Consider the following 14,658-nt stretch of genomic DNA (forward strand, 5'->3'; position numbering starts at 1 on the left):
ATGGATCAGTATTAACAGACTTTCAGTGATGAGCAAAGTAGATTGTTCCTGTATCTGAAAAATATAGGTGGTATAAGTGCGGTATATCTTAAAACCCCAGCTGGTCGTAAGCCATCAAATAAGCTCCCTATTAAAGGAGCCCACACAACTATCTCTTCTGGAATGTTGTCTGTAACTTCCCATTTTTCAAAATCTTCCGCTCCAACATCATGTTTACTGGAGGATATGGTAGAGGAACTGTCTGATCCTAGGGCATCAAAGTTTCTTAAAATAAAAAATTTGAAAAAGAAAAACTGGATCACCTATAACTAATTTTGTCATATATTTATCTGTAATTCTGTATCCGACCAACTTTATTCATGAGCATTATTCAGTGGAACGTTAGGGTTCTTCGGTTTTACATTGAAGATGTTAGAGTGTTGATGCGCAAACATGAACCATTAATGATGTGCTTCCAAGAAACGCAACTATTTTAACAAGATACAGTAACACTCAGAGGCTATGTCTGTGAGAGATACGATTGTATTGTAGACAATAGAGAGAGTGGTGGTGTAACTATTTTCATGAGAATGAGGTGTCGGCTACAAGGATACCACTAGCTACCCTCATTCCTGCTGTTGGTGTAAAAAACTCAGTCTCCTTTAAATTGCATATCTGCATTTTGTATCTCTCACCAAACTCTGATTTCAATGCTCTAAAAATATCAAATGCCCTCACGCAAATCCCATTGCTGTCGTTAATAGTAGAAGACTTCAAGCCCATCATATTTCCTGGGTCTCATCTTTCTGCTTCTGTTAAGGAAATATGATAAACAGAGCAAGACAAGACTTGGGACCTTTGTCTATTGAATGATGGGTCATACACATTTATGTACTCATCTTCTGGTACACTGTCAAACATCGACCTCTCCTTATGCTTACCAAATTTACTCTCTCGTCTTAAGTGGTCTGCTTGACGACCTTCATGGCAGTGACCACAGGTCAATTACTATAGTGTCGACTGCAAGGTGAATAAAAGGCCATGGAGATAGATTGTTGAAAATGTAGATTGGAACAGTTACCAAAAAAGCCTTCCCATCGCAGTATGTTGATGGTGCAGACACCCATTATGAACTTACCTCTTTTACATCCCTGATACTTGACAATGCTAGTAGATGTATCACACAAACATCGGGAAACCCAAGACGTCCTTCCGTTCCTTGGTGGAATGCTGATTGCCAAAATGCTATTAGCAATCGACAACAAACACTGTGTAAATTTAACCACAGGCCTACAAATGAACATCTTGTACTATAAGGCTAGAGCGATATATCGTCAGGTATTCTTAGACACTAGGAGGAAGTCGTAGAGAAAATGCGTGGATACCATCTCACGCACTACTCCCACATCTACTGTGTAGAAAAAGATCACCAAAAACAATCCATTCTCGAACTCATTCATGAAGGAGAACTCCTTACATCACCTTCTGCAGTGGCAAGTATTTTGGCAGATTGTTTCCATTCGGTGTCCCTCACCACATCATACAGTAATGAATTTCAGAGGTACAAATTGCAGATGGAAGTACTATCGTTAAATTTGGTGATTTGGTAGGTGAATTAAACGTCCCATTTTCATTTAATAAGTTCCCACACGCACTTAAAAACTCACGTGTCACCTTCCCTGGACCTGACAATATTCATCTCAGTATACTCTCACATCCCAACTCCATAGGGGAAAGATACCCACCTTGTGATGTTACTGGTCACCACACCACCCCTCCATTCCAAGCCCTGAGGGGCTTTATCGGAGGTCATCTTTAGACCCTCAAACCGATTACATCTCAGTCATCAGCCAGGCCTCGGTCGGAATGCCACCAATGTAAATGCCTCGGCAGACATTTGCATCAGTAAAATACAAATCAAATTTTTCCCTCATGTAGGCCTCAGATGGACATCATCACATCCAACCTAACATGATTCCTTCAAACTAACTGACTGAAATTGTAGAAGTGCAAACCCTAGTTCAGATTTGACAGTACCGTTCGTGACTGCGAATGCCTTGGAAAACAAACGAGATTAAAGTAACATCAGTGCTACACTCATACCATCAAGATTATGTCTTATGTAATATAGAGATTCAGACCTACACCCAATTAAGTTGACCAATTTAGGTCACCTAACAAGGGGAATGCAACCTCATTCCGGTCCGCGCAGGAGCAGGGGACAAATCCCACACCCCTACCTGGTCCCATCATGATGTCTTGCCTGGCATTACCAAGTCATGATCACGACTGCCATGCCACCGGCAGAGGAAAGCCATGCCCCCCGGTCCCACGGGTTAACATACCCTGGCGGCACAGTCACCCCCACCAGCAGAAGTCCCAAAGCAAATCACAAACAATACCAATATAACCATCGCACAATGCCAATGCACCTACCTCCAACCAAACCAATGCCTAAACCAGAACCCTAGCCACCCGGGATCCTACCACGATCGAGTACCTCGATTAAACTCTCTCTGCAGACCTTCACACCGCAAGGGTGTGAAGGAGACCAGCCACTATAGACCACTCCTCGTGGATCATCCAGTTAATATGGAGATCCAGAAAGGAATGTATTCTCTCAAGTTCAGTATACTCTCACACCTTCCTAATTAGGTGCTACAACACCTATTGTATATTTATAATAGTCTGTTGTCCTCACAAGTTTTCCCTTTGGTGTGGTCAAAAGCCATTGTCATACCAGTACTTAAACCTGGTAAAGACAAAGCAAACCCCTCAAGCTACCGCCCTATCTCTTTGACAAGCATTTTATGTAAAGTGATGGAAAGGATGGTGAACCACAGGCTCGCATGGTACTCAGAGACATGTCTAGAATAATGTGGTTTCTGCAAAGGACGTTCTTCCATTGACCATTTAGTGCCAAAACAGCTATTCAAAACACTTTCCTATTCCACTAGTGCCTCATCGCTATCTTCTTTGATATCAAGAAGGCTTATGACACGGCCTGGTGACATGGTATTCTTAACATCCTTAAAGAATGGGGAGTTACGGTATATGCTTGCATTTATCAGGGGTTTCTTAAATGACCGAACTTTTCATGTTCATGTTAGAGACTCCTTATCGGGTAGTGTTACCTTGGAGAATGGAGTATCTCAGGGAAGTTTATTAAGTGTCACCTTATTTGCTATAGCCACAAACAGTGATACTGAATGTGTGCGACCACCTGTTTCATGTTCATTATTTGTTGATGATTTTGCTGTATATGTCCTGTTCAACAGCCACAGCAGAGTGACTGCTATAGAACACAATATGTCACCTTGAAGCTTGGTCCAAGGTTCTCATTTTCACCTGATAAAACAAAATGTGTAGTATTTTCTTGCTTGCAGGACCCTTTTGTAATACAAATCTTTCTAAATGAAGAGCAAATATCTATCTCCCGTGATATAAAGTTTTTAGGTTTGTTTTTTTGACAGCCGTCTTACGTGGGTCAATTACATTAAACAATTGAAAGCAAAATGTTCCAAACTGCTGCTAGATTTGCTGCAAGTTCTTAGCAACACCAATTGGAGAGCCGACAGATCATGTATGTTGCAATTTTATTATTACATAGTTCGTTCCTGCATAGATTACGACTGTATGCCTACTCTTCAGCACGTAATACCGCACTGAAAATATTAGATGCTGTACATCATGCTTTTCTCTGTCTCACTACTGGTGCATTTAGATCAAGCCCTGTCACTGGCATACTTGTTAAGTGTGGTGAACCATCACTTTGGAATAGACATGATCAGGTTATAGCATCTTACTTTGGCCATCTTAAAGGGCAACCAAATCACCCGGCTTTTACTGCAGTTCTTGCGAATCTTAATTTACAGAGATATGAAGACTATTCACGTTTCACTGTACCTGTGGATGTATGTATCTGTTGGTTATTATAGCTTTTAAATGTAGACATACCTCCTATTTTTCCAATGTATCCTGTTTCATATCCTCTATTGAGATAAAATTAAAAATTTAACCTTATAAACTTATAAATTTTATTTTTTATCGTACCATATACAAGAAAAAATCAACACCACCTATTGTTTTTCAGCAAAATTTTCACCATATTCTCTCCAAAATAAACCTAGATGCAATAATATACACAGATGGATCGAAACAGAATGATACTGTTGGATGCGCATTTGTTCTTAATAACTGAATCTATATGTTTGGTCTACCGAATATTACAAGTGTATTTACTGCAGAACTGTATGCCATCAATTAGGCTTTGAATATCATTAACCCAAAATACTGTCATATCCTTATTTGTAGAGATTCGTGTAGTGCACTCCAAGCTTTAGAAGATTTTTACTCTAGAGATCTTTTGGTCACCGAAATCTTTAACGCAATCACGGAGTTAAACCGTCGTAGCACACAAGTGAGTTTCTGCTGGATCCCTAGCCACATAGGAATTGTGGGCAATGAACGTGCACAGATTCTGCTGCTAAAAATGCACATAATCAAGCTTCTTTCACCAATCGTGTTACTACATGCAATTTTATCAATCGATTTTGTCCCTTAAAGGATTTTAACCTTAATCCTTCAATGTTGTGTAACGACATGAGGTTGCAAATCAAAACTATGTGATGAAATCACATCATTGAGGCTACGTATTTTGACAGGTCTAGCTGCAGAAGAGCTTGCTCTTATACCCTGCACCCCAGTGATCCCAACAGACTTAACCATTTCAAGAGGCTGCAATTCTCTATAAAATTTTTTTGTTTTAACAATTAATAATGTGCAAGGCCAGACATTCAAACACATTGGTATTGATTTACGATGACACTGTTTTCTCATGGACAGTTATTTATATGTATATATATGTAATATATAACAATGAAATTGTTTTTTAATTTCTCCGTAACAGACGTAGATATCAGCTTAATTTTTGGTGTGTGTATTCTTAATACAAATTTCTAAAAATTGATTTTTACAGTTTTTGAAATTCAGAGATTAAAAGTGTTAAAATGGATTTTTGATTTTTTTTTTAAACATTGTTATTCTTTTAATTTCTCAGTAACAAATAAAGAAATCATCCTGGTTTTTGGTGAGTGTAATCTACAAGTCAGTAAACCAATTTCTAGATTTTTGAAATTTGGTCTTGAAAGGGGATGAAGAAAGGTAAAATAATTTTTAACAATGATTGTAAATTTTCTCAGTCCTGACTGTAGTAAACTAGATATTCAGTAGATTTGGGCTTGCTAATACTCTTCAGATAAATATTTAAAAACCATTTTAGCGTTTTTTTAAATTCTGATTTTTTAAGTTGTGCAAAGGTATACGGCACTGCAACTGTAACTGTATGTGTGACTGGCTGCATCTATCTCTGGTTATTTGACTAAAGAACATAAAATAAAAGAATTGACCACTATGGGAAACACATTTAACCATATAGCACAGGCAAAGCTGCGATGGGGAGCTTATAGCATAATAATAATGACGTATTGTATATTTTTAATTTTTTAATATCTTTAATGTGCAATTTAATTAAATGAATTCAATCATGACTGAGGATGTGGGATCCCATGAAAGTACTACCATGGTAAAATTAAGGTAACAAATGTCTTACCTCAATATTCTGTTGTTGGTTGTTTATGTTAATAGAATTCAAAAAAGAAAAAATATATATATATAACATAAACAATATTATACAACAGTATATAAGATATACAATATGTAATGTAAATGTAATTCACTGAAACGCACATTCTGTAGAATAAATGAGTTTGTATTAAAGAAATTTTAAGTGCAAATAGTTTAATCTATCAGATTGTAAAACTCCATGTAAAAAGGCATTACGACATACACTAAATTATCAGGGTGGTATTAAAATGTCTTTGTAAAGATATATAAGATTACAGTGGATTCTGTATGAAAACAAAAAAATAATCACGTTATTAAAAGTTATAGCTGAATCTAAAACATCAGGAACAACCACTCCAAAAAATATTACATTAGTCAAAAAATCACCAAAATTAAACATACAATTTTGCTGGAATTATTAGTGAATCATAAACATTATTTTTAGTATCACTTAAAAAAAAAATCATAATTACAAAATCATCTGTGGATGTTTGCACTAAAAATTAAAAAATATATATATATATACATTATTAGTATTAATTTTTAATGTAATTGGTAATATCCTAATTTGCTTTATTTTACTTTAATTTATATTTACAGGAAAATTTAAATAGAAAGAGTCCATCTCAAATGGTAATGTCGCCTAGACATGATACTCCAAGACACTCAACTGATTTTATTTCTTCTCAGGGTAGGGTTGCATATTATTTATTATATTATGTTTAATTTAAAATTAATATTATATATTAATATTTAAAACTAATTTTACATATAACTAATTTAATGTACCTACAATAATATTGTGTTTTTTCAGTATTTACGTATTGGCCTGTCGACCATAACCATAATGATCCCATAACTTTGAAAATACTTCAAAGTTACAGGATCATTAACATATTTTACATATTAAAAATAGCATTATTGCTTATAATTGTAGATGTAAATTAACCAAACTTAACTTACGCTTACTTTGTTCACTAACCTCGACTAATTAACAGTAATGTTTTAATTATTTAAATAATAAATATTTGCAATAATTTCTGAATTTATTATTTAAATACTCAAAACATTACTGTGCTAATTAATAACAGTTAATGAGCGAAGTTAAGTTTGGTAAGGTAAAAGTTAAGTTTGGTTAAGTTTGGTAAAATTATATTTATAAAATAAATAAATATAAATGGTTATAAAAATGTTAATATAATGGTGATATTAACAGTAGCCCAAAAGTTTGCAATTTATTGGTCAATGGGCTAATATGTAAGTACCTTTTTTCCTCATGAAGAAGTATGCCCAACATTTTTTTATGGACTTCTATGTAGACTTTTATTAACTTATTAATAAAATTAATTAGTATTAATAAGCCATATTATAATAATACAGTACATATTACTAGTGACGTATTAGTAACTACTTATTATGAATGGTGATTAATAAGCTGAATTATAGAGATTATTTCTGTGTAAACCAGACCATGTTGTAGCTAGAATATTGACTATTTTGGAAAAGTTAATTTTCCAGCAATTAAACTTTTAGCGCAAATCTCTAATGCAGAAGATTAATAATTTAAACCCTTTTAAGGTTGAAAATTACATTATTTAATATTTAGCTAGTGCCTGCACATATGGAAAATTTTTGTTGTTAGTACTATTGTTATTTATTATTTGTGTTTTTTTTCTTTTAGATTATTAATTCACACATATGTTTAAAGCTTGCACATGGGAATATGATTAGAAATTTTTTAGTGTGTGTAAGTACCGTGGTTTGATGGGATTTGAAACAGAACCTTCTTGATGAAATGCTGAGTTTCTTAATCTTGATTTGCAGTGGTCTTAAGTAAAAGAAATTTATTTTTTATGCATCCTGTGGCATACATAAATATTCCTTTAAGAGAAATAAGATTTAAGGTCAACGCCTGTATAATAATAATACTAATAATAATAGCAAAACCTTTCATTTTGTTTATTGGATGTAACTAAGTATTTCATTTGAACTTAATGTGCTAATTTTTAAGGAAATTGATGCTATTGATTTCAGTTAGAAATTACTGCTTCAGTAATCATATATTAAATAAATAATGTTATTGTGAATTATTATTTATTTTATTGAAAAATAAAATATTTGTACATAAATCTACCTTAATTTAGTAACAATGAATGTATTACTTTAAAAAAGCAGTAGAGATTTAGACAGAAATTAACATGCTGTTAACTTTTTTCTTTCTGGGTTTCCCTAAACCCCCTCAACATTCTAAAGATTAGATGTGTCTTTTCTAAAGAAATTGAATGAATTTCACACAATTTATACATTTCATTTAGTAAGAATTTTTAAAACTGTATATGCTGTTCATATTTTGTATAGAAGGGTAAAGAAACATGCTGAGGTACTAAGTAAAAATAATTGCCTAATAATAATACAGGCAAACCAGTATAATAATATCTTCAGTTAGCAAATTGAAGCTACAAAAGTGGACCTTCGTTGTGCATGTCCTGGTTAATTAACATAAACTTTTAGAACAAATATGCAAAAAATACATACAAATAGAAATTAATAAATAGATAACCAATTAAACTAATATACCAAATTAACTAAGTAAAGTAAATGTAGCACAGATTAGTAATGTAAAATAGCAATCATATTTATGTTTATATTTGAGGATGTTTTCAATTTTATAATACTAGAGATGTCATTGCAGTAGGTGTAGGAGTCATACTGTCAATTCTCCGTAGTATAACAATACTGAAGAATTAGTATTGTTATATCTCGTCCCAGTATTGCAAAACTGGATGAAACTGGAATAAAAATCTTTGTTGGGAAAATCATGTTGTACCAACTTGTTGTTTGTATGACTCTTTCAAAGGAGATTGAAAGAGATGCTGAAAATATTTTAGATAAATGTTTTTAAAATTTGTATTGATACTTAATTTTATTTTTATCAGTTACAAAAATAACATTTGAGAAAACAATTATATGTAATTGTTGACAAGTTAGCACCTTAGGTATTTTTTTTAAATTCCTTGTAACCTGTTTGAATCATGGTCAAGACCAAAAAAAATTAATGAAAAAAGGAGGAGCTGAAAAGCTTGACAAGTGGTCAGACCTTCACATAATACAAAGGTGACATAACCTAAGTAAAATAAGACAGAACTGTTTCTGATGATTTTTTGTTATTGGACCATATCTTTCTCCATCTTGATTTGTAATTAAACTTATAATAATAATAATAATAATATTATTATATTAATATTTTAATAAATATTATCATTATAATTTAATATTAATTAAATTAAAAGAAAAAATTTGTGGTCCTCACCATCAACTCTAAATGTATTCTGTTTTATTACTCTGGTTAGACGAGTTATTTATCAAAATTCAATTGAAATTGAAAGCCAATAGTTTGTCTGTTTGTTTGAAAGCAACCAACCAATTAGCTTCAAATTTTCAAATTTGTGTTACTCCAGGGAAGTTTTTAAGGCTAGATCAATGCCCTAGCCCCCTTGGAGGTGAAGTTGTCAATTAAAGAAGAATTTTTTTTACTTCATTGTTGTATTTCTGCCACCGTGGCAACAGAAGTACTAATAAGTTGTGAAGTCTTCCTTGTTAAAGGTTTGTCTGCTTTAGCTAGCATGATTACTTCTATTCTGTTTTTTGTAATTTAATTTATTTTTCAGGTTTCTATAAATCTTGAACACTTTAATTGTTACTTTAATCTAGGGTTGGTTGGGCGAGCAAAGCAGGCCCTGACTGACTAGTATATGTATAAATATATCTAGATAGAATCCTGTTTAATGAGAATAATGTAAACTGATCATTTTTTAGATAATCAATAATTGTAGACAATAAGTTTAACTAAGTTTTATATTAAATATATACATTCTGATTTTTAAAAAAATAAGCCAGCAATGAACTGCATAATGCTTCTGCAATGTGCTTCTTGGTTACACTGGTCAAGTTATGCAATTCATTTTTTCAATTCAATCATTTTAAGCTATTTGGGTGCTATTGCACCAGGGGGCTTTTTTAATGATTAAAATATTCATTAAAATTGATTTTAAATAAATTTAAAAACTTTTTTCAATTTTTTTTAAAAACTAGGAGTTCACCCATAAGAAGAGAAATATTTTATTGTTTTATTTACTTTATAGTTTACATGGGTTTTTGTTAAGTAAGATTCCACTGTATATCAGAGTATTAATGTTGTTACTAATATTTTTAAAATTATTTTTTAACAGATGAAAGTAGTAGAGGGTCAGTGAGTTCGATTACTTCACCACGGTTACATCTTCCCCTGAGACCACACCAACGATCAAATAGTGACACAAGAGGTAAAAAATATTATTTCATTATTATTATTATTATTATTATTATTATTACAATTTTACTTTTTTCATTCAGCATATTCAAAAAATGAATGAAATACACAAAATTAAACATCTTTAGAATGTTTTTAACTTAAAATCAATTTTATAGATTATTGTAGTAATCATTTGCTCCTAAAGGCTAAAATGAATGATTACAGCCCGACACCCTGCTGTAGTGATTTTTTTCTTTTGTTACTAAAAATAAATCAAGCTTCTAGCTAACATGTTAAAAGGTTTAAAAATTATTTTTAAATAAAATACACATTTAGAAATTTTGTATTGGAACAGAAGTTAAGCAAAAGATAAGTAAAACATATAAAGTAGCTACATTTAGAGATTTGGTACAGGAATGGGCAAACTTATTCTAAGCTTTAAATTGAAAAGTGTCATTTAATATATTCATATGTCATTTGTATGGCCTATATATACAATTTTTGGAGTAAAACCTGTGATTTTATGTGGGGAGTGTAGCTCTTTAATAGAATTACTATATAAAAAATGTACTCTCAATTAGAAGTATTTCATCATGGTTTTTGTTATGCATGATTTGTCATGATGCCTTTATAACAGTTTTTTTGTACTGTTAAGAATTAAGGTTCAGATCAAACCATAAATATAGTTACTTATGATATGACTATGATAGATTGAACAAGTTAAATGTTGAACTGTCGTTGGGTATATAGCTTTTTGATACATGAGAGGTTATCTGTAAAGTAAAGACCATTTCATTATAAAAAAATTTATTCTGAAAACTTCATAAATACTTTTTATTTCTCTTAAACTAACACCTTATACTAATCTATATAGTTGCCACATGAATTAAAACATTTATCGTAGCAATGCACCAGCTTCAATATATCCCAGTTTTATTCTTCTGCTTCCAGTCCATTTAGCCACTGATTATTAACAGCATTTTATGTCTATCATCACTCATGAATTGCTTACCACTCAAAAATTCTTTCAATTTCTAAAACAAATACTTATCAGGAGTTAAGTTCGGACTATGTGGTGGGTGATAGTAAATTTCCCATCCAAATGTTCTCAGTAAATCATGTGTCGGACCCGCAACATGTGGATGTGTATTGTCGTGCAGCAGGACGACAGCGTTGGTCAGCCGTTCATGTTGCCAATTTTGAATGGTGCGCCGTAACTTATGTGGAGTTTTGCAGTAGGCTTCTGCATTTATAGCCATTCCACGTGGCATGAAATCAATGTGCAGTATGTCATACTGATCCCAAAAGACTGTGGCCATCAGTTTGCATCCAAATGGCTGTAGCTTGACCTTTGTTGGTATGGTTGGTGATGAAGAATGACGCCATTCACTTGACTGCCATTTTCTCTCTGGCGTGTAATATGAATTCCATGTTTGATCACCGATAACAATTGTATTAAGGAACTCATCACCTTTTTCTGCGGAGCACATCAAAAATTCCAAAGCAGATCGCATTCAGATTTTTTTGTGTTGTTCTGTTAAGATGTGTGGCACCCAATTTGCACCTTTCTGAAGCCTAAATGATCATGAACAATGCAACCAATAACAGCTCTTGAAACATTAAGAAAAAGAAGGGCCAGGTTAGAAATCATTGAGCGATAGTCTTTTCTGATTTCATCATCGACACGTTTCAACAACTCCTCAGTGGTTATCGAGGGCCCCCTCAAACATTCTTCATCGTGCACATTAATTTTGTTATTTTAAACCTTTCATACCATTTTTGGACATTTCTTTCATTCATTACATTATCACCGTACACAGCAACCAACTGTCTATGAATTTCAGCCTTAACGTTTTGATGGTTTAGAAAACATATGACTCCATGTATTTCAAAGTCGGCAGCAATGTCGATTTTCCTATTAATTTTATAACATAACAACTCATAAGTAATCAAAGATACTACAACACGACAACTTAGACAACAATGCAGTGTGTACATTACTATTGTGGTCACAAATGAGACAGGTTCACCAACCTTAAAGAGATAAATTTCCCTGTGGTCTTTACTTTGGAGATATCCCTTGTAATTTATTTCCATATTAAAAATTAAATTGAAATTTTTAAATTTCATTTACAGAGAGAGGCTTTTCATTATTAACGCCTGCACCACTGCGTTCTCTGACTGATGTACGTCGATTGCACACTAGAGCTGAAGATAGTCAAAGTCTTGTTGCCATGGAAACATCCTCTACTCATGCTACCTAGTCATTATGAAATATAAATGAACAGTCAACTAGTTACAGGGATGTTACCTTAAAAAAAATTGTTTTAGTAGAATTAATTAATTTATTTTTAGTAATTATTATTAAGAAAGGCATTATTTTACCTAAATACTTAAAAGAAGTAGAATAATAATAATAATAATGATGATGATGATGATGTAGGAGTCAATTAAAAGTGCTATTATTTAAAAAAATAATACCTCATGTTCTGCATAGCCAGTCAGTTTACTTTTAATCTGAGAGAAACCATACATGTGTATTGAAGATTTCTATCTTCATTAATTAAAAAAAATAATAACGTCAGAAATGAAAGAACAGCTAGAATATACCAAACCTTTGACATAAATTTTTATTTGTCTAGTATATTCTTGATTGCGGCAGTAATGTAATACAATATCAGTACTAATGATACCATTACATTACTATAGTAATGTAGTACTGTATTACAATATCAGTTGCAGAAAAACTGACATTCATTCATTAATTCAAAAAGTTTTCAAGTGACATAGTAATGACGGTTTACCCCAAATTATAGCTGTATTCTTATTAATTAGGGAAGTATTTATATTTTAAATTCAAATTATGAGCAGGAGCAGGTAAAATTTTTATTGTAATTTATAATTTTACCCTCGAAAACCTTTTGTAAATAGATTACTAAATTAGCAAAACGTTATTAAGATAAATAATGCGTAATTAATACATTATAATTGTAAATATACAGGTGTTTCTAAATTGATGTTGTACTGGCTATACTTTTTCGGATTCTAATTGTAAAACTAAGCAAAAATATCCTTAGGAGAAATGGCAATTTCTCCTTTGTTCTTCCCTGTCCACCATTTTGTTACTTTTATATAAAAATTTATATCTCAAGTTTGGATAGAGAAATCACATTAATATTTGGTAAGCGTGTTTGCAGTTTTGAAATAGCTAAAAATCAGGACTTAAATATCTGTGCAAATTACAAAATGCCAGCCATGTTTATTTTTCAATCCGTTATATCGCCATAAATATTACTTTTATCAAAATTTATGTTATTTGCTAAAATATTTTTAAGTCTTTTATTTTGAACAAAATGATATTTTATTTTTTTTAAATCGGTTTACAAATAGTCGAGTTATGGCAAAAAATTGAAGTTGTAATTTTGTATCTGTTTTCATGTTCTCCACTTTACGTTCAATTTGATTAAATATTAATTGTTTATATTTATTGTTATTTCTAGTATTTCTGATATTACTATTTCTGATAATTTTCTATGTAGAGTGACATTCTGTAACTGGTTTCGAAGAACATTAATTGAAGACCCTTTATTTTCAGCAAGGATTCTGTTCACAGATGAAGCTAATTTCAACAGGAAAGGTGTTCAAAACTATCACAACTGGCATATCTGGAGCAATGAGAATCTTCATGGTACCTTTCAAAGTAGCCACATTAACAAAGATTTTCCCTGAACATATGGGCAGGTATTTTTAATAACTATTTTTTTGGATCCTGTTATTCTTCCAAATTGTTTAAATGGGGAAAATTATCATGCTCATTTGATTGAAAATCTTCCACATTTGTTGGAAGACCTACCTCTACAATTAAGAGGAAATATGTGGTTTCACCACGATGGAGCTCCAGCACATTTTAGTCAGTTGGTATCAGATTTCCTGCATGAAACTTTCCATGAAAAATGGATTGGCCACAGAGGGCCAGTACCCTGGCCTGCCTGATCACCTGGCTTAAACTCTTTTGACTTTTACCTGTGGGGCCATTTGAAACATATTGTTCATTCAACTCCAATACTCAACATTGAGAATCTTCAACAAAGGATCCAAAATGGATTTCAAGAAATTAGGAATACTGGAATTTTTGAATGGTTAAAACAATCTCTCCAAAAAAGACTGAACTTTAAAAGTGTCAAAGTGACACTTTGACACTTTTAACAATTGTTAAATGTTTAAAAATACAAAAATACACCTAATGTTCTAAACAATTAATGTAAGATTATCACAGGTAGTTTTACTTTTTTAATTATTAGGTCTGTTATTGTGGGAAAATAATTATTCATTCGATACTAATTTACAATACTAGAATTAACAATAAATAAAAACAATTAATATTTAATGGAATAAAATGTTAAGTGGAGGACATGAAAACAGATACAAAATTACAACATCAATTTTCTGCCATAACTTGGCTATTTGTTATTCAATTTAAAAAAATATATAATGTCATTTTATTAAAAATAAAAGGCTTAATATTTTAGCAAATAACATACATTTTTATAAAACTAATATTTATGTACATATAACAGATTGAAAAGTAAACATGGCCACCATTTTGTAATTTGCAAAGATATTTAAGTTCTGATATTTTGTTAATTTTAAAACTTTATTATCAATACGCTTACCAAATATTAATCTGATTCCCCTATCTGAAGTTGAGATATGAACTTTTACATAATAACAAAATGGCGGATGGAGGAGAACAAAGGAAAAAT

At 31.9% G+C, this 14,658-nt stretch overlaps 1 protein-coding gene across 2 annotated transcripts in view; it reads left to right on the forward strand.

Annotated features, from left to right (window-relative positions):
* The window catches only part of LOC142325179 (uncharacterized), a 55,583-nt gene extending 41,461 nt beyond the window's left edge, over positions 1–14,122 (forward strand). For both annotated transcript variants that reach the window (XM_075366600.1, XM_075366599.1), the window contains 3 exons: positions 6,205–6,295; positions 9,834–9,926; positions 12,032–14,122. In XM_075366600.1, coding sequence (XP_075222715.1) covers positions 6,205–6,295; positions 9,834–9,926; positions 12,032–12,159 — 312 coding nt within the window. In that variant the 3' untranslated portion in view covers positions 12,160–14,122. The remainder of the gene's footprint in view (positions 1–6,204; positions 6,296–9,833; positions 9,927–12,031) is intronic.
* The last annotated feature ends 536 nt before the right edge of the window (positions 14,123–14,658 follow it).

Source organism: Lycorma delicatula, chromosome 5 (genome assembly GCF_047948215.1).
Source record: "Lycorma delicatula isolate Av1 chromosome 5, ASM4794821v1, whole genome shotgun sequence".
NCBI classification, from domain to species: Eukaryota; Metazoa; Arthropoda; class Insecta; order Hemiptera; family Fulgoridae; genus Lycorma; species Lycorma delicatula.